At 34.8% G+C, this 19910-nt stretch overlaps 3 protein-coding genes across 8 annotated transcripts in view; 2 read left to right on the top strand and 1 right to left on the bottom strand.

Annotated features, from left to right (window-relative positions):
* The window catches only part of LOC108917426 (calpain-B), a 39480-nt gene extending 31626 nt beyond the window's left edge, over window positions 1-7854 (top strand). For 3 of the 6 annotated variants that reach the window (XM_018724001.1, XM_018724000.2, XM_018723999.2), the window contains 4 exons: window positions 6551-6778; window positions 7031-7158; window positions 7221-7416; window positions 7538-7854. In XM_018724001.1, the coding sequence (XP_018579517.1) occupies window positions 6551-6778; window positions 7031-7158; window positions 7221-7416; window positions 7538-7623 (638 nt within the window). In that variant the 3' untranslated portion in view covers window positions 7624-7854. The other 3 variants (XM_018724002.2, XM_018724003.2, XM_018724004.2) reach the window with 3 other exon arrangements.
* On the bottom strand, window positions 559-6532 carry LOC108917425 (intraflagellar transport protein 122 homolog). The gene is made up of 6 exons (XM_018723998.1): window positions 6022-6532; window positions 5176-5962; window positions 4925-5122; window positions 3921-4244; window positions 3334-3865; window positions 559-2236 (listed from the first exon to the last, which is right to left on the bottom strand). Exons 1-6 carry the CDS (start codon window positions 6078-6080, stop codon window positions 567-569), a joined length of 3570 nt encoding a protein of 1189 aa, XP_018579514.1. The 5' UTR covers window positions 6081-6532; the 3' UTR covers window positions 559-566.
* A 268-nt stretch (window positions 7855-8122) lies between the features above and the next one.
* Window positions 8123-14715, top strand: LOC108917355 (calpain-A). Its single transcript, XM_018723906.2, has 14 exons — window positions 8123-8243; window positions 10335-10514; window positions 10601-10788; window positions 11730-11864; window positions 11935-12112; window positions 12409-12578; window positions 12651-12892; window positions 13310-13452; window positions 13525-13739; window positions 13794-13839; window positions 13893-14025; window positions 14080-14201; window positions 14256-14451; window positions 14508-14715. The coding sequence occupies exons 1-14, from the start codon at window positions 8157-8159 to the stop codon at window positions 14573-14575; spliced, it is 2103 nt and encodes a 700-aa protein (XP_018579422.1). The 5' UTR covers window positions 8123-8156; the 3' UTR covers window positions 14576-14715.
* Window positions 14716-19910: the final 5195 nt, after the last annotated feature.

The raw sequence follows: 19910 nt of genomic DNA, 5'->3' as shown, positions 1-19910 counted from the left end.
TTGAAGTCGTCGAATGGGCCGGAAGGCGAGAAAAAACGTGTGCTACAAATGAGAAAGTAGTTAATTCGAAATTTTTTCAAAAATTTAAGGCTATTTCAGTTTAAAGGTTTCATATTTTTTTTTTTATACCAAATACGGGGGTTTTTGGGGTCGCTGATCACGGATCCGAGGTCAATTTTGCAAAATTCAAAATGGCCGATCAAATATTAAAAAAATAACAGATTCGCGCCAAATTTGATATACGGGGGTTTTCGGGGTCACTGATCACGTATCTGAGATCCGATTTACAAAATTCGTTTTTTAAAAATTTAAGACAATTTAAGTTTAAAGGTTTAATATTTTTTTCTTAATATTTCTCAAATTCAACTGGGAAATTCAATAAAACAAAATGTAAGTTAAAATTTACTTTTCTGAAAGCAACTCTTCGGGATCGCTATAGGGTTAAGGTCTGGAGCATATGGCGACTATTTCCACGTTACTGAAATTTAAATTAAAATCAAAATGGAACATTCAATGAAACACACAAATTACGAATCAACATTTATTTCTCTTAAAATAAGCAGAGTTTATAGAACAAGTTCATCACCGGTGTCCAATCCCACGTTATCGGGAGGGGTCCGACAAAACGGGCAGTGCCCATTCTGCAGCAGCTGCAGTTCAAAGTCGTCCACGTGAAAGCACTTAAAGCAAGACTCGCATATCGTGACGTGCAAATCGGGCAACAAGTTCCTGAAATACTGATACCTCAACGGTGGGCTCCATTTGCAAATCAAAACGCTGGAACCGTCCAAAGACAGTAACGTCTTTTTCCCTACGACGATAGGCGAGAACGTGTTGGAATCTTCGTGTTTCATAATCTTCGACATGAACGGGTCTTTTTCTTCCTCTGAATCGTCGGTTAACTGCAGCATTTGTTGGTTTTCCGAGACGTTCTCCTTCCAAGTCTCGTCTGTTACCTTCGAAGGGGGAGTTTCAATTAACCTCACGGCTTCTTCGTCGGTTATCCCCTCTTCCAACTGAAACTCCACCAACGGGAGCAGTTCGAAGCTCACAAACGAGTACACGAATCTCTGGCCACAATTAAAGCAATCGTTTGAAACGGCTGCAAGAGAATTATAAGTCGAACACCGGTAACACATAGGCAGCAGCTCTTCGGGATCGCTATAGGGTCGAGCTCTGGAGGATATGGCGGCTATCTCCACTTGTTCTTGAAATTTATGCGGCACCCTTAACGTTTGGATCTTATCGAAAAGTTGCTTTGCCAATTTGTTAGCACCTAGTTTCCTCGCTTGTTTCGCCAGGGTGTACAGGATGGCGAATTGCGACACTCCCTTGGTGCCCAACTGCGAACTTTCTATCATAACGAACCTGGCTATATTAAAGAGTGCTTCGGGCATGTAGGACGTGAACGGTTCCTCCAAATATTTATGTACGGTATTGTAGGCGTAGTATATCTCCGCTAGCTTCTCGTTAACCTCGAACTGTTTCAAATACTGATCGCGTTTGTCGTTGTTGTTCCTGGACAAATCGAGGTACTGCTGCGACATTATCCAGTAATAATAACCGGCGTCGTGGAAACGACACTCAGAGACCGCGTTGTCGGTCAACTGGAAGAAAACCTTAAAAGCCTCTTCCGACTTCCCCGCTTTATGGAAAGCCTTCTGCGCCTGCACGAACTTATCGCTCTCCGCTAACCACTGCGCGTACGGAACGTAAACGATGGCGTTGTACTGGGGCTGGTTTTGCACCAACGCGAAAGCTTGAGACCATTCTTTGGCTTCGACGTGCAGCTGCAGGACGGCCGCGGAGTCCCCCAGCCTCCGGTAAATTTCCGCAGCTGCCGACGATTGGTTTAAGCGTTTCAAATGCTGCGCTATGGCCAGCAGCGAGGATCTGTCCGATTTATCGATGCGTCTTCCCAGTTCTATTAACTGGTCCGTCCATCCTTTCTCGGCGTATATCTCTATCGCCGGCTTTATCTCGCCTATGGACAGGTACATATCGGCGGCTGCCTTGTGCTCGTTTATGTTCTTGGCCCAGTCGGCCTTCCTGCGAATCAGGTCGCTGTTATCGTTCGAACCGAGGTATTCCTGTGCTTCGTCGAACATGCGCAGGTCCGTGTACATCGTTAACGCTTTGTACTCCTGGCCCGCCTTCTGGTAAATCTTGGCCGCTTCCTTTAGTTTGCCTTTGTGGGCGTTGATGTCTCCAATCATTACCTCTCGAGGGTAATCCCCTGCAACAGAACGATCGTTGTTATGCAACGTTTGTAGCGGCCTGGAAAACCGGGAATACCAGAAAAAGTCAGGGAATTCATTATTCTTCATAAAAAAACATGAAAGTTAGGGAATTGATGTTTGTAACTGGAAATTTTGTGAAAATAGGCTCCGGGTTCTTCAAAGAGAAAGCTATTTGTGGTTTTGAGACTTTTATAAGAGGTTCTTTGGTTATAAAATAGTACAATCATTGAAGCTGAAAATCAGCTGTAACCTCCGAATTGTTTGAAACTGGATGGATTTGCATGAAAATTTAGAATAAGGCTCATCTTCGGCTCAAGTTCAAAAGTGACATAAGCCCGATTGACGCTTTTTGTTTTTTAGGGGCAAAAACTACCCCTAAGTGAAAGAAATTGAAAAAAATTTCCACCTCCAAGAATGGGTGTCAACCCCCAACAGGGTGGAAGCGTCAATCGACGTTATGTCACTAATGTTCATTGACCTTTTCCCTAACTATCTGCCAAATTTCAAGTCGATTGGTTCAGTTTCAAAGAATTCGGAAGTGAAAAGCTTCAATGACTGTACTAAAAAAGATTATGGTGTCCAGTCTAAAATAAGTGTAATGCATAAACACCAATTAGTGCGCAAGTGACCTGAATTTTTTTTTATACGTCGGAAAACCTGGAAAAGTCGGGAAATTCTATATTTACGTTTGAACTATGAACCTTGTTAAAAGATCGTCTAGTTTTTGTTTTATATCGCCTCAATCTATCAAACACCTCTCGTAAATCGATATTTTGAAAACTAACAATAAAATGAAGCAGTGACATATTCTACCACTCTTTTTTTGCCAAATAAATGTTGGCTATTGGGTTTTTTACCCACCTAACGCCCTATTGCCATATCAGATCAGGTGGATTGATATTATGTAAGTCAATGTCACGGTCATTGAGGCTGGGATTAACAAACTAAACAGAGTGCTTTAAAAAAGTGCAAATAATTGAAATTGAAAAGGGGCTATTTAAAATATCTTTTTTTCCAGAATGGCTGGCAGAAAAGTAATAAACAATGCACCAAAAGATAATTACAGACGATATCCTCATTCCTGTTTACTTACCTTTCTGCTGTAATTCTAGTAGTTCGTGTATCAGTTCCAGATACGTGAAGTCCTGCAATCTGATGAAAGCCAATCGGGCAACGTCGAATTCCAAATGTTCCAGCGCCGAATGCGCCAATTCCTCCCAATCTCCCTGCGTCACACCCAGACAAGCCACTTTATAAGCTTCGTTAAACATTTTTTTATCGATATACTGGTACATAGGAGCGCTCAGTGGCAATTCAAGGGTATTCATGTTAGACCCGTTCAAACAAAACACTTTCGAACCCATCAGACCGACGACAAACCCGTTTAGTTTCTGAGTATGGGCGGGGAAATCCATAACCTTGATGGACAAGGTATTGTTGCCGCTGAAAGCGAGCATGTCTTCGTAGAGGTTGTTGAATGCGACGCTATTCGCGTTTGTTTCTTGAAAGAAGAGTTCGCCCGTTTTAGCGTTGAATATTTGACACAGTCCCGTCTCGTCGACCACGGCAAGTTTTTCTTTTCTCTGACTCAAGTCCAGACATCTGACGCCCTCGTTTGTAGTTACCTGCAAGATATAAACGGAAGAGTCAAAGTATACGATTTATTTTTAATTGTATTACCTTTAACAACGGGTGGATGTTATCTAAATGTACTTCCCAGACTTGTCCACTTTTGAGCCCCAGCAGCAGTCCTTCCTTCCCAGGAGGCCCTCCAATGTTTTTGATGTACCTTATGGGACTCTCGAAATGCCATTCTTTCTCTTTCTCTCCAGAGAAAAACATGCTCTGCAGTGTTTTTTCTCGGCATATTACAAGATGATCGGTACAAACGACTAACAAGCTACAGTCCAATTTTTGAGTAATTTTTTCTTTAGCTCTGTAGTGCATGTCGCTGATGTCTTTGGAGTAGAGTTCGTAAATAACCACCCTTTCGGGCAACTGAACCTGCAAACCATTACATGTTTATACAGGGTTATCCAAAAGTCCCGGTGCGGCAGAAAAACTTTCGAAGAAAGCATTTTGGGAAAAATGTTTCAGACAAAAGTGTAAGGATTTTTCCCTGGCTACCTGATGGTGACCTTGGATTTGACCTTGACTGACCTTCAAGGTCATTTGAAGGTCAAGTTGTTTTTTTAAATGGGAACCCCCATTTTTTATTGCGGATTTGGAAAGAGCAAGGTCATTGTTAAATGTCCATGTTTGGACGTAAAATTTCCTGTTCTTTCCAAATCCGCAATAAAAAATAGGGGTTTTCATTTAAAAAAACGTATCTTGACCTTTAAATGACCTTGAAGGTCAAGGTCAAATCCAAGGTCAGCATCAGATAGCCCGGGAACAATCCTTACACTTTTGTCTGAAACATTTCTTTCCAAAATGCTTTTTTCGAAAGTTTTTCTGCCGTACCGGGACTTTTGTATAACCCTGTACAAAATATACAGGGTGTAGATTTGAATGTGGATCAAATTAATGCGGAGGCTAACTTTAACCTTTGGAAACACAAGTTTGTTTTCTCAATTTCTGTTGTAAACACTTTTTTGAACCTTTGTTTTGTTATTTTTATATTTCGTCGCTGAGAACCGCGAGAACAAGTTACACCACATATAATCGAATAAAACGATACTTACGGCAAGACGATCAGTATATATCGCTATTTTCTTAATGAGGTCTCGACATTTAATTCTGACTTTTTGCTCGGTCAGCAAATGTTGTATAATAATATCAGTCATGTTCTCTCTAAACGCGTATCTTTCCTTGTACAGCCCGTGAACCATGTTAAAAACGAGCTGATAATAGGAAATAGTTCCGTCCTCACATCCCATAGCCTACAAAGGAATCGTATCGGATTATGAGATATTTAAAGGTTTTTATTTGTTACCACAAAATTTCCGTTCGGATGGGCCTCGCAACACCATACCCATGAGTTCTGCTGGTCCCCTATAACGCCCAGCTTTATTCCGTCTTTTGTGTACATCGTACAAGTTTTATTTAACCCCCCTATTAAAATGTAATCTCCTTGAGGAAAATACCTAACTCTTAAAGCTTCGTATCCTAAATTTCGTTCTTTCCCCACTAATTTACCACCTAAAGTATAAAAGGACAATGTTTTACTCCAGTCAGTTACACACAAAGTGTCTGTTTGATCGTCTTTATTGGTACTCCAGCTTAGAGCCCATATGGCAGGACCGTTAGGCCTTTCGATTTTCCCTTTTTCTTCCCCTAGTTTGTTTCTGATGGATATCACACCGTTATTCAATGCCAGTGCCAAATACTGACCGTCATTCGTCCAAGAACAGGAGTTAATTCTAACGTTTGTTTTGTGTTTCTGAACGGCTTTTTGCTCTGCGCTCCAAAAAGCAAAATCTGTCAAAGCACAAGAAGCTAGTTGGTGCGACAACGGATTGAAAGCAACACACTGAACAGAATCGCCGTGACTGTACTTCAGCAGGCCTTCTAGTTTATTGGACCATATTATAACGGTTTTGTCAGCACTGCCGCTTGCAAATTTTTCTCCGTTTCTCGCATAATTTACAGAATGTACTTTGTCTTTATGCCCTTTTAAGAGCTGGATAAGGCTGCCATCGTTAGTATCGTATACTAAAACATGATTGCCTCCTGCCACAATAAGTTGGCTTCCGTCTGGGTTAAAACAGAGATCGTAGATACTGAAATTTTTTTAACAAAATGCTAAGGTGTCGAATACTTACATGAATTTAGTACTTACCTTTGGCCTATTTTGTCACTATCTTGGATTTTATCAACCCATTTTGGTAAAGAACGCATTTTGTTACTGTTTAAGTACTAACAGGTTTTTCTTAAGAATGTAAACGATCTGAGTATTTATTACAATAAATATTTTTATTACACCTTATAATATCATTTTTGCAGTATAATCCAAACGTTTTCTCAGCGTTAATTTGAATATTTAAAACAATCATAATTATTTCACAACGAAATTGTTAACCACAAAACATGTTGTTGACAGCCACAAAGCGGTTGCCAAGGTAACCGCACATTCCATAGGCGTAGGAAGAGAAAGGGCACACGGTGTTACAAGTACATTTTAAAACAACGTCGTTTCATAATAATAGTTATTTCTGTAAAACTACATAGTTTTATTTATATAGCGGTTAATGATATTTTCCAGGATCTAAATAAATAATTGGCCAATTTTTATTTATTTCTGGATTATAACTTATTTCAAATGTTATTTTGGTACTCATATTAACGCATTCCTTAATTTTGGTTGCCAGAGCTAGAACTTGACCAAAAACAGGAAAATATGCCAAACTGTAAAACAGTTGTCAGCCTTAACGCGGCTCCTCCATCTGAAGTGCCTCCACAGACCCAAACAAGCGACACTAACAGTTTTGTTCCCGCCCTTTTAAATCTCATCTGTGGAACTTTCTGTAAGGATACTCCTTTGGCTGAAATTGTACCAGCACCAACACAAAATACACCGTTATGTACAAGTTTCTCCGGTACGTGTCGACATTAAACAGTGCATGCTAGGATTAATCCTTTTTCTACTAACAAATTAACGCATGATTGTTATTTTTAACTACTATATAATGGACTTTTATTATACAGCTTGAAAACTTTAACATGGCATGACCACAACAGGGCGAGCATGCTAAATAATTAACCAGGGAGGTATTCCGTTGTGCATGATAGTTGCATGAAGAAGTGTGTTTTCCACCTCTAGCCGTTACTTACTTTTATGTGTATTACAGAAATGCAAATGTCTCGATTCTCAAAGGATATTTGCCGTAGTATGGTCGCTATGCTAGACATAGATCGTTCTGGCAAGCTGAATTACAAGGAGTTTCGAAACTTGTGGACGTCACTTCGACAATGGAAGGTGTGTATATTTATTCAATCAAATTTATTCGATTCGAGCCCGTAAGTTAATTATTGTTTTAGAATGCGTGGATTTTGTACGACACTGATAAATCGGGAACATTTAGTGGATTCGAACTTAGGGAAGCTTTGAATGCCGCGGGATACAGGTTGAATAATAGGATATTAAATGTACTCATGCATAGGTATGGGAATAAAAAGGGAGAAATTAACTTCGACGATTTTATGATGTGTACCATCAAGTTGAAAACTATGATAGGTGAGTTTTTTTGTTATAACACTCCCTTTATACAGTGTTGATGCTTTAATGGCTTTTGAATAATTGCAATAAACTGTAAATTAAAGGAAATTTATTATTTTATGTTTCGTTTTGCTCTCAGATATTTTTAAAGCAAGAGACGAGGCCAATACTAACATTGCCGATTTCTCACTGGAAGAATGGTTAGAGTGCACTTTGTATTCTTAAAAATATACTTATATACAATTTAAATATACGATTTTAATACTTTTACGACTAATTTATTTGCACTTTTAAAAATTGTAATATTTTTGTATTAATTATTAAATATATTTTGTATCCATATGCAACATTAAAATTGTTATTTCTACGACGTTGTTACTTGAAATTACTCATAGATTATAAGATGTTACCAGTGTTTCGCAAAGTTATTACCAAAAATAAATATTTACTCATTTATCGCTTTGCGTTTTTTTTAATAACTTTATCTTTGGGCGATCCGTATTTATCTTCGGAAAGATACTTAAACTGTCCGTGTTTGTAAAAAAAAGAATGATTTGTTTTGAAATATTAGCTCAAGCTTATCTGATACCATATGTCTCTTTTGAGTCTAATTCTGACTAATTAATCAATATTATCACCACTTATTTTAAATATATACTTATTTGCCATTGATAAGCCGATAAGATAAAGCAAAATAATAGATTTACTACTGTTGTTATTTGATTTCCCCAAATTCGCGAGGCAGGTTGTGACAAAAAATGGCTTTCAACAGTGCCAGGGATTTTTTTGCCACCCAGCATTCTAGTGACACGTGTACCGGTTTCGATCCTACGAGAATTTACATGGTAAGTAATTTATATGCCTAAAATACGCATTTTAAAATTCTGTTTTCACAAATCAAATTGTACAATGAGCTCAGAACCAGTGGCGTATATAGACCTCAAATCGGGATGATCTTCACTTCGGGAATTAATAAGTTTGGGTAAAATTAGGCATATTAAATTCAACATTCTAAGATAGGGAAAAAAGTGTAGGGGCTCAGTACTCCTGTGGAGCCCCTTTGATCATTTTGGCATTTAAAGTAGTCCATATTTGCAGTAGTGACATTACTTGGCACGATGTTAGTATACGGGGAGTGTCACCAAAATGCTATCATAGCATCGCGATTATCGAGGTGTCTGGAAAACAAAAAATAATATGGCAAAGCAAATAAAACTCAAAAAAGAATTTTGTGGTTAACAGAAAAGAAACAATACAATGAATATCAATTAAATGAAAAACAATTGAATTAAATACATACAAAGTTCAACACGAAGTAACATTAATTAAACACAAAACACATTAAACAAAGAACAAACACAAAACAACTAAAGAAACAAATTGTAGCCGTCCTTTATTGCCTTTACTTTTTGACGGATGTATGGCTTGAATTTGTGCTTTTTCAATACTGCATGTACAGTTCTCTTTGATGCTCTATTGTTAGAAATTCCCCAAATGGAAGTTCTTGGGTTTTCTTCAACGTTTAGAAGAACATTGAACTCGATGTTCATTAAATTGTCGTTCCTCTCGCTTTGATTTCTTAAAAGCACCATAGTTTCTCAAATTTTCTTCAAGTCTTACAAATCTACGTGGTGCTGGATCTTCTCTGTGAGGAACTAGTTCTCTGTAAAGGCGGACTCCTGCACCACGATTTTTATTACACCGAAAGTATACCTGAATCATGTCCGTCAATTGATTATCACTCATATTTTGCACTGTTTAGCGTATTTCAATAAATAACCTACTGTAAATGACACAGAAAGAGTAAAATGCGTAAAAAACTGGGACACGAACGCTAAAATGACATTTACTTGCTTTGTTGTATTATTTTTTGTCTTCCAGGCATACATGATCAGTCAAAATATGTTTGTTGTCAATTAAGCGACCGGACGCTAATAATGTGGGACTGACTAATATTTTCATGCTTTTTCTGTAATACATGTTTCTCAAAAGTAGACTTTATGTACATCGTTGAATTCAGAATAGGATTCTGCACAATGATAAATAAAAAAAAACATGAGTTGACTATCGCTTTTCAAAAAAATAAAAATAAATAATAATAAATACGCCCCAATAGGCTCTATAGTGTATTTAGAGTCATTTCATATAATTTTTAGTTTTTTAAAATCAGACTATAAATGACGGCTTCCGAGCGTTTTTTAGAAGACACCCTGTATATTTAACAAAACAACTTTTGTCAGTGTAGTTGTATCGTATTGGAATCTTCTTCAAAAGATAAAGATGTACAGAGTGCTTTAATTTTAGATAGTTGTTCGTGCATATTTTTTAAAAATTTCAACTAATAAAAACAATCAATCTGCTAATCATTCTTGAAAAAAAATTGTTGCGGAATGTACTACTGAGTGACTAACCCCTTAAAATTATTTTATTACTAATTTGTTAATCTTACAATACTATTTATGGCTTTAAATTTCAATAAAAAATATTAAACGTGCGACAAGATTAAACGACGTATTTTTAATCTTTGATTTTAAAGTAAATACACAGATTGTTTAAGCTGATATATTAAACCAACATTTCGTGTCTTATTACAAATATGTACTTAACTATTAACGTTTCACATTAGAGTTTTGATAAGCGATTATTTCATCACAGCGTCGCAAAGTCCTTTTAAGTAGGTATTGATTTAATAAAGGTAAAAAATCGGAAACAGATTTTAACAACTCAGCATTGACAATGCCGAAATGATTATAAATGGTTCCTTTACTATGTCGGAATTAAATGAGAGTAGATTAAAACATTTAAATGTTTGATTTTATCATTTTCCTTTTCTTTATCGACACATTAGCCCTATCACTCCTTGATAATTGTCTCTGACGTACAATTTTCCAATACTATTTGTTAAGAAAATCCTTATAGATTTTTGGGAAATTTAGTTAGGTGAGAGAAATTCAGGACTAAAACCTAGAGGAATTCTACAAAACTACAATCAGCTAAAAGCTTACCACCTTCAGTGCCAGACACTATTCGAAGACCCCCAGTTCTCTCCAGAAACGATAGAAATGGGCGATAACTGGACAAAAATGAGAGATAGCATCAAGTGGCTGCGGCCAAAGGTAAAGAATACTGACTTTTTTATACTGAGAAGTGTAATACTAAGGAGGTATATTTTAATTTCAATGCATCATTGCATTATTTAAAGGAAATAGTAGAATACCCCAAACTAGTCAGAGACGGCAAGGATCGATTTGATATAAATCAGGGGGATCTTGGTGACTGCTGGTTCTTGGCAGCAGTTGCAGACGTGGTGCGGAACCATAGACTCATGGATTTGATAGTACCAGCCGGACAGAGTTTTCACGAAGACTATGCTGGCATTTTCCATTTCAGGTAACAACAAGTGTTACAAACTTTAACAGCAGATAGAACTCATACAAATAGTAAAAAAAAATCCTACGGATATACTTATGACATGAAACGCATATGCTTCTCGAATATATTACCAAGAAATGGTTACCTTTATTGAACGATAGAATAACCGACTGTTATAATTTTTGTTACAGACCAATCAATTTTATTGCTGAACATGATTGTAATAAAATAGCAATGATGAAATTTGTGTAAAGGGTAGTTTGCGTAAAGGTGGGGGTTAATTTTTATATATTTTTTTTATTTTCTCGCCCTTTGTGGAATATTCTTGGAGTATTTTAAATTTGAATATGTGCAAGAAGCTGAAATGTATCAATAAGAACTGTTGCGTAAACCAGTGATTCAAGGGGGTCCTATAAAAATAAAGCAGCTTAAGCTCTGGAGCACTTGACGGCCATGCTACACGGGTCCTCCACGATCCATCAGTGCTAATAAGTACAATTTAAATGTTGTGAACCATAAAGAAAATGGACTGGGGCACCGTTATGCAAAGACCACATGTTCCTGCACTGGTCTAAAGGAACCTTCAAACAATATGATTATTTCGAAGAGTGAAAGATTGAATGGAAAGTGTTTCTCTGACATCTACCTTCAGAAACATATTTCTTAATTACAATAATTTTACAATAAAAATAATGGATCTATATCAAAAATAATTCAATTGTTTTTTTTTGCGTTTTCCTGAAATACAAAACAACAGTTTCTTCATAGTTTTGAGAGGCATAGTACTTTTAATAAGCATTTCTGGACATAGGAACAATTTTTTTAATATTTCAATGAGATCTACCTGCTATTAAAGTTTGTAACACCTATTCCGGTACACCTGTATTTCACAATCCCCACAAAATTGTTAATAAATACAATTCATTCTTAAAACTTTAATTAATTAAAATTAAATGTAGATTTTGGCAGTACGGCAGGTGGATAGACATAGTTATAGATGACAGACTTCCTACGTACAAAGGCAAGTTGATTTATTTGAAATCAAACCGACCAGATGAGTTTTGGACGCCATTACTCGAAAAAGCCTGTGCAAAGTGAGTTTAATTTACAAAAATATTGCTATATAACCGTAACTGTATTTTGTGAATCGAACACTAATTTCAGGCTGTATGGTTCCTATAAAAATATAGAGGGTGGTTTCACTTCTGAAGCTCTTCAGGATCTTACAGGAGGCCTTACCGAAATTTATGATGAGATTTTGAAACTACATCACATTTACAATTTTTTTGAAATGATGGAAGTGTCCTGCAGGACACAGTCTTATATGGGCTGTGGGATAACGGTATAAATCTTGAAAATTAAATGAGAGAGTGCACAAATTTCAAGGGGATATTCCATCACATTATAATAAGCAGCATAAACATTGCGATTTTTTATATTATATCAAAAATAACAAAATTTTCTCTTCATTTGAAGGCCTATATCTCGGAGGTGATGATTTTATGCTTATTGTTACCAAAAAAACACCCCCTTAAAGTGTGTGTGTCCTTCCTTGCGGTATACTTTGTCATTTTGATGAAAATATTAACAAAAATAATAAAATCGTGTCAAAAACTTTTGCATGTAATTATATTTTAGAATTCAAAAGAGGTGGAAGGTGAGCAATCTAATGGACTTTACACAAGACACGCGTACAGTATTACTGGAGTAATAAGAATTAACGATGTAAGCGGGACTGCCGATTTCAAATTAGTCAGAATCAGAAACCCGTGGGGGCAATGCGAGTGGACGGGAGACTGGAGTGACAAGTAAATGTTTAATTTTTTCCTTGGGAATATCCTGAATAGAAACAAATATCTCTACACTGGCATTTTTTTTAGTTCGGACAGGTGGGAGTTGGTGCCAGAAGATACCAAGCAACAATTGCTTAGGGTCAAAGATGATGGAGAGTTCTGGATGGAGTTCAAGGATTTCATCACAAACTACACGCTCTTAGAGTTCTGTCATCCAAATCCGGCCTCGCTGAAGACCGCTCAGGAGGAAGTACGACGTTGGAAAAGTTTCATGATAGATGGAGCCTGGGTTGCCAAAGTTACGTCTGGAGGGTTACCAAACAATAAAGGTTTGCTCAGATCAGAAATTCTAATATTGTGATTTGATGGTAGACATTTTCATAGTAACTTTGCAGCAGTATATCTACAGGGAATGTTCAAAGACAAACCTTTAGATTTGATTCCTCTCATAAAAACAAACAAAAATACACTAATAGGTAACATTTTTTTCCTAGAACCATTCGTAAAAGCTTTATGATACTTTAAATATTGGAAAGATGTTTTAGATCAACTTTAAACCTCATTGAAGATGTAGATTTGGTATAGTTTCCTTATAATAAGTGTCTTCACGTAAAATGAAGAAAAAATAACCAATAGCGTCAATGTTTCCAAGTTTTTTTAGTTGTAATGGCGTTGTTACACTCTACCCTGTCGATTAATAACCACATTCATTTTAGGGTAAACACTGAACACTGTCTTTTTTTCAGATTTTTACAGAAACCCTCAATATTTAGTAAACATTAATGACCCAGACAAAAGCAAAACACACGTAATATTAATTGGTTTAATGCAGAAAAACAGAAGAATACATCGACTCCCGGAGCTTCCTATCGGTTTTGCAATATATCGTGTAAGCGAATGTTACAACAATCAAATTGTAGTTGACTATTTGACATACAACCTAAATCTTTTTGACTTTTAGGTGATAAATTCTATCGTAAACGGGGGCAGATTGAGCCGTGACTTTCTAGGATCCAGGAAACCCGTCTATGAACGTCAAATAGAAAAGGCCAAACAAGTTACAGGACACGTGGAGCTGTCCAGCGGGAGTTATTGCATTATTCCCTTCACTGACGACTCGAGGACCAACTGCGAATTCCTTCTTAGAGTCTATTCCGATGTACCATTTACCGTCATGTAAGTGAGATGATCATTTTTGAGTCAAAATTCAGCGGACTACTTTATTTTTAGAGAACAAGATGATGAGGTTGGGATGATTCGCCAGGAAGACGGCACTGTAAGTTTTGATACTGAAAATATAAAACATCCTCTACACCAATATTTTCTTAGGTTTTGAGAGATACGATCGACTCGAAAGCTGCAGATCTTGCAATCAAGCACGTTTATAAAGGTTTTGCCGGAGAAGACGAGAACATCAGTTGGGTGGAGCTGAAGCGTATATTGGATCTTCTTCTTAAAGAAGGTATGTTTGCAAAAGCCTCGAATTACCTACCGACATTAATTTTCTTTTTAATAGAGAAAAAGGAGTTTTCTAAGGAAGTTTGCCGCAGCATGGTGGCCCTGATGGACACGGATCAGTCGGGGAAGTTAAACTTTCATGAGTTTTTCCAGCTGTGGGAGAAAATCGGTACATGGAGGGTATGCAAGCTTGATTTTATTTCCAAACCACGGTTCTGTGAGCAAATATTTTAGGGAACGTTCAGGAACTTTGATTTGGATCAATCAGGTACGATATCGGGACCGGAGTTGCGGGAAGCCCTAAGGGCCTCTGAGATTCGGGTCAACAATAGAATTTTGAACATGCTTATGCTGCGCTACGCTAACGAAAAAGGGGAGATGGAAATGGAGGATTTCCTCCATTGTTGCATTAAGCTGACCGCTATGATTCGTAAGCTAATTTATTTTAGATTCTTTATGGAATTTAATTTTTTTCAATTATTTTAGAAATGTATGAGACTGAAGATTACAAAAGGAAGAGGACAGACTGGATCATTGACACGATTTATACATAATGGGTAATTTTGAACTTATTTGTGTTGCTTTTAAGATAAAACAATTTGTCAATTGTTTTAAGTAATGATCTCATTTATATTTGTCGTTATTTATATTTTGTCTTCATTTACTAAAATATATACGAATCTGAAACCTGAAACTTCAATTAATCCTATTTTAACTACCCATTTTCTTAAAGTATTTAAAACCCAGTTTTTTAAAAATTCCAGGTAACTACAATATTTTTCTTACAAAATTCTACTCTCTGTTTTTTGTAAATAATTAGGTAACTATTTGCAACAAGATAGAATTTTTTTTGGTGTTAAGCAATAATTCAATCATTTCGACATCATCAGATGAATTAAGAAGGCTCGGAAATATTTTGGTTCAAGATATTTTATTACATGAATCGTTCAAAGGGTCATTTTCGATGAAAAAACCGCGGGGTGCTATTAAATTAGAGGGTGGAAATTGGAGATAGGGGTGAAAATGCATCCTTTCAGTTTTTTAATTGTACCTCGAAAGTGAACCAAAATTTCGCTATAGTTCATAGGAAAAAATATTTAGAGAATTGAATTTCCCATCGAAATGGCTTATTTAAAAAATTTAAAAGGAAAATTTTATGCAAAAAATTGTTAATAAACAATTTGAAAAAAGCAAAAAATTGGATTTTTTAAATTTTTTTTTACCTTTTTGATTCTAATTTTTTTTTAGTAGAAGTAGGCAAAAAAAATTGCTGTACAAAAAACTAGATGATATTCCCTTCAAAATGATGCGTTTTCAAAAGTTTTTGGACTAATATTGATTATAACCGGTCAAACTTAAATATATTTTAGATTTTCGTCGTTTTTAACATAATAATGATTATAATTCTTATTATTTTTACAAAAAAGTAACGGTAAAGGTCAACCTTGTAGGCTTGTAATGAACCAGAAATGAAATACATTTCAAATTAAATCATTTTACAAATCTAAGTGTCTTTAAATTCTATACAATATTTGAGTATAATTAATAAGTAGCTTTTAAATTAAATCATTTATACAGGGTGATTCACAACTAGTCCAAAAAAATTTGGGAATAGATGCGGCATGAGAAATGGAGTCAATATTGTAAAAAAAATTTTTGTAAAATCCTTATAGTTACTGGGAAAAAAATTGTTGAAGTTATAGCACATTAAACTACTACATAGCTGGACAACTGTAGTCTCTAGCGTCATTCGCAATAAGCGTGGAGAGCCATGTGACTCCTAATACTGAAATCCGTCGTTGCAGTAGTTTTACCTGTTATCTGTGGTATTTACATCAGTTTTTTAGTAGTTAGTGTCAAAAATGGCTTGCGTGTATAGCAACTCAGAGTTGATGGATATTGTTTTAATTTATGGTGAAGCAAGACAACATTTGTATTATGGTGAAGTATTGGTGTTATGGTGAAGCAAGACATCATTTGTGTTAGTTCATAGAAAGTGAGTAAGACGGACCCAAATGTGTTTACGTGAGTGGATAAAATTTTGAACAATTGCTGTTGCAGCATCAGTATGTCAAATGATTTTATTATTTAAAAACACAAATTAATTTTATTAATAATTAATAAAGGTAAAATCATTTGAATTTGCCGATATAAAATAGGTGCGATAAAATTCTATTTACATATTTCTTTCCTTGTGAAAGTTTTTGTCCGTTTTTATCACGCCACCATACCGGTCGCATTGTGCGAGGTCAGGTTTTACAGTGGACCAGTTTCCAGTGCCGTGTAGAAGTATATTTTTAAATCAATTTCGATTTGACCTTTTTGATTTTTTCTTTACAAAATTGTATTTGTAAGGGTCCCCTGTACATCCAGAATTTTTTTTTGGATAAGTTCTGAATCACCCTATATATATATTATTATAAATCTCCTTATTTGAGATAGTAAAAAAGAAATATAGTATGATAAACTGTAATTTCATTTAAAAAATCTCTCATAGTTTCATACAGTTGTGAAAATTTTTATTTATTATGAACACAATTTTTGAAATAATTTTTTAAGTAAGGAACCAATTTGTTGTTTTTTCAAAATAATTTACAGTACAGGTCGTAGGGTCCCTCTATTGTAAGTATTCTGATATTTGGATAGAAATTTTTGAAAAACTTGTTTTTACCAATTGCATGATTGGTTCTTTAAGAAAAATCTATCATTACTGACACTTGCTGATCTCTCTCAGAATAACATATTATTTCTTACGAAATGAATTGAAATAATTGAAAAAGAACGTTTTAAATCATTTTTAGTATCCTGTAGTTTAATTACCATCTCATTTTTATTTTCCATATCTTCAACTTTCATTTTAATTTAGGGGCCATCCATACATTACGTAAGATTTTTAAGGGGGAGAGGGGGTTCAATTTTTTCTTACGACATGAATTTATTTTGATAAAAACACGGCAAGAAAGTGAAAAAACAGCTGTAGGATTCGAGACATAAAAGACATGATAATATTTTATTATAACCATATTGAATTTACTTATTTTAATTAATCCGCTGGTTTGACGAAAAATTTCATACTGATACGTCACTTGGGTCGTGGTTTCAGTGTTATTTAAGTAAATCATTTTGGGCTAAGACTGTCCTGTGTTCTCAAAATGACGTTTCATTGTACAGAATTCTGAACGCACTGAAGTCAGCTTCAGCTTTTGTCAAACAGAGGGCAGCATTTGTATCGCTATTTTAGTGTGACGTCACATATTTGGCAAACCACAACAAATTGTCATAGTTGAAATCAGAGAACACCAGTTGGTATAGTTTTCAGTGTTGTTCCTGTCGGTACAAATGGACTGAAATCAGTACAATTAACCATTTTGCAGTACATCAGTACACTGATAGTGATTTTCAGTACCTTGCCGGGTTGGCTGCTTAATTTTTAAAATGTTAATAAATATGAATGACGTCACGCAATTGTTTTATTGTCAGCATAATTTTCAGTCTTGCCACGTTTAAAAAAATCCTTTTTGTAATTTAATGTACCTAAACATTTAATGATATATATAGTTTAATTATTTTCAGTTGCAATTTCTTTTATATTTTCATAAAAATATGACATTTATTTGTTCATAATATGAAGTGTATTGTTTAAATTCCTGCCGCTACTATACCATTTTGTAGAATTGTACAATGTACACATAGATATTAAAAAGTTATTGTCATTATTGTGTTTCTTTTTACATAGGAATCTGATTCGACGTTTTATAAGTGTTACACACATACTATTCAAGTATTGATTTTTTAAAATTTTGAATTTCCCGCGTCAGTACAATTTGTTTCAAATCAGTACATTGGTATCACTGATTTCAGTACATTGAAATATATTCCAGGAACAACACTGATAGTTTTCTCTGGTTGAAATTGTACATATCGAATCTGACCCTTGTGTACTATTTACATAGATACTATAAAAAAAACTTCAAATTAATTTATTTTTACAAGGATTTGGAAGTATTTAAGAACAACCAACACGTGTTTCGTAAAATAGATACACTAATGTGCTTAAAACTTACAAAAAACGATATAGAAGAACATTACGAAATTTAAATAAAGTAAAAATTAAACATTAGCCGTGTTGTTCCTAATGCGCATGATCGGAAAGAATAGCCTCCTACGCAGGTGAGCTCTTGTTGATATGTTGTCGCTATCATCATTAGCGTATTTGGTCTTGTTTTGTTTAATCTTGACAATTTCTAGTTCTACTACGTTTGTTATTGTTTTTCTTGGTGTTTTACTGTGTCTGTGTTTATCGAGTGTTTTTTTCTTCAAGTGGTTTATTATAGACGTACTCTTAACCATAACCAAACTTTCCTTCAATGATTTCCTGTTGCGTTGCGAGGCGACTTCGCTTACATGAAATTACCTTTAATGCGCATGCTCAGTAACATTGATGTATAGTTTTAATTTATTAATTACTATAAAAGTCAATATTGTTCTGTAAATTTAAATATATAAATGCTATAATTCTTTTAGTTTGTCACTTGGGTGTTTGAAACTTCTTAAATATTTTTAATATTGCCAGAATATTGCGATATTTAAGATCATGACAAAGAAGACATTTTTTAGCATTTATTTCCAAAGTACATAAGGTCGAAAATCGATTTAGTAAAAATACTGACAAATTTTTCATGACAATGTGTACTATGATGTTGCCTATTATTTGGCGTATGTGACGTCACTACTAAAAAGGTATATAAGCATATTTAAACGAAATCGCGCGGTTGCAGCTTTAAGGATGGTGAGCCAGACGACCATGGAGACTATCTAGTCTCCATGCAGACGACACATTGTAACAAGATTTCGCAGCGTTGCCAACTTAACATATCTAGTTACTTACCAAAGTCAGTTTAATATCAGTGTTGTCGCGGGAAAATTTAAAATACTTTGTAGGTAGTTCTCATTAAATAAAATAATACTAAAGTAATAAAATGAATGCACAATGACACCCAATAATAATAAATTAAGCGTAAAATTTTGTGGTGCTTTTTCTTGTTTTTTTATGTAAATGTAACGTAAAATTAATTGTATATCATGATATTATATTTTCCACAAATACTAATTTTAAATTCACAAAAAGTCATCTCATCTGCTAAACTACTAACTTTTACCAAGTTATAATAGTATTATATTGTTTATATAGTTTATTTTGCTAAATAGGTTTATTAAAGGTAAGTGAATTGGTGCAATTATTAAACACTAAAAACGTTGACTGAAATATTGAGAGAATATTTCAGTCAACACCAAAATATTTTTTTTTAGGTTAGAAAGAATACACAAGGTATATTTTTTTTTACCGTGGCAATATTCCTTAATGATTATCTTAATATATACCTAAAAATGTTAATGTACTTAGGTAAAACAACAATTGTGCGGTATCAGGAACTAAAAGGTCGATGAAGAAAAAAATGAGGGCAGTGCAGATGAATAGGTCAGGACTAGTAATTGCAGTTTGACAATGATTTCACATTTCACAACAAACAATCAACCCCTGGCTGATAACACCGCTCCATTTTTTTTTTAGGAAAAGTAATATTAAATGCAAATTAAAAGACATAATAGTTGGATTTTTATTTATTCATTTACAGAAATTCTATACTTATTGCTATACAAAATGTTTACTAATGATTTTTTCTGATAATGACAGAAAAGCAAATGTATGTAAACAAAAGCAATAATATTTTGTAAAAATTATACAAAATATAAATCAATATAGGTACTCAAGACGTAGTGTAGATGCGGAAATTAAAAAAATATATAAACAATATTTGTGTTTCTTATATATTCAAAATATACATAGTAAAATGTGGAAATAAAAAAAACAATTCTTTTAATGATAAA

Source organism: Anoplophora glabripennis, unplaced genomic scaffold, assembly GCF_000390285.2.
Source record: "Anoplophora glabripennis isolate ALB-LARVAE unplaced genomic scaffold, Agla_2.0 scaffold4, whole genome shotgun sequence".
NCBI classification, from domain to species: Eukaryota; Metazoa; Arthropoda; class Insecta; order Coleoptera; family Cerambycidae; genus Anoplophora; species Anoplophora glabripennis.
This window is presented reverse-complemented; position numbering and strand designations above follow the sequence as displayed.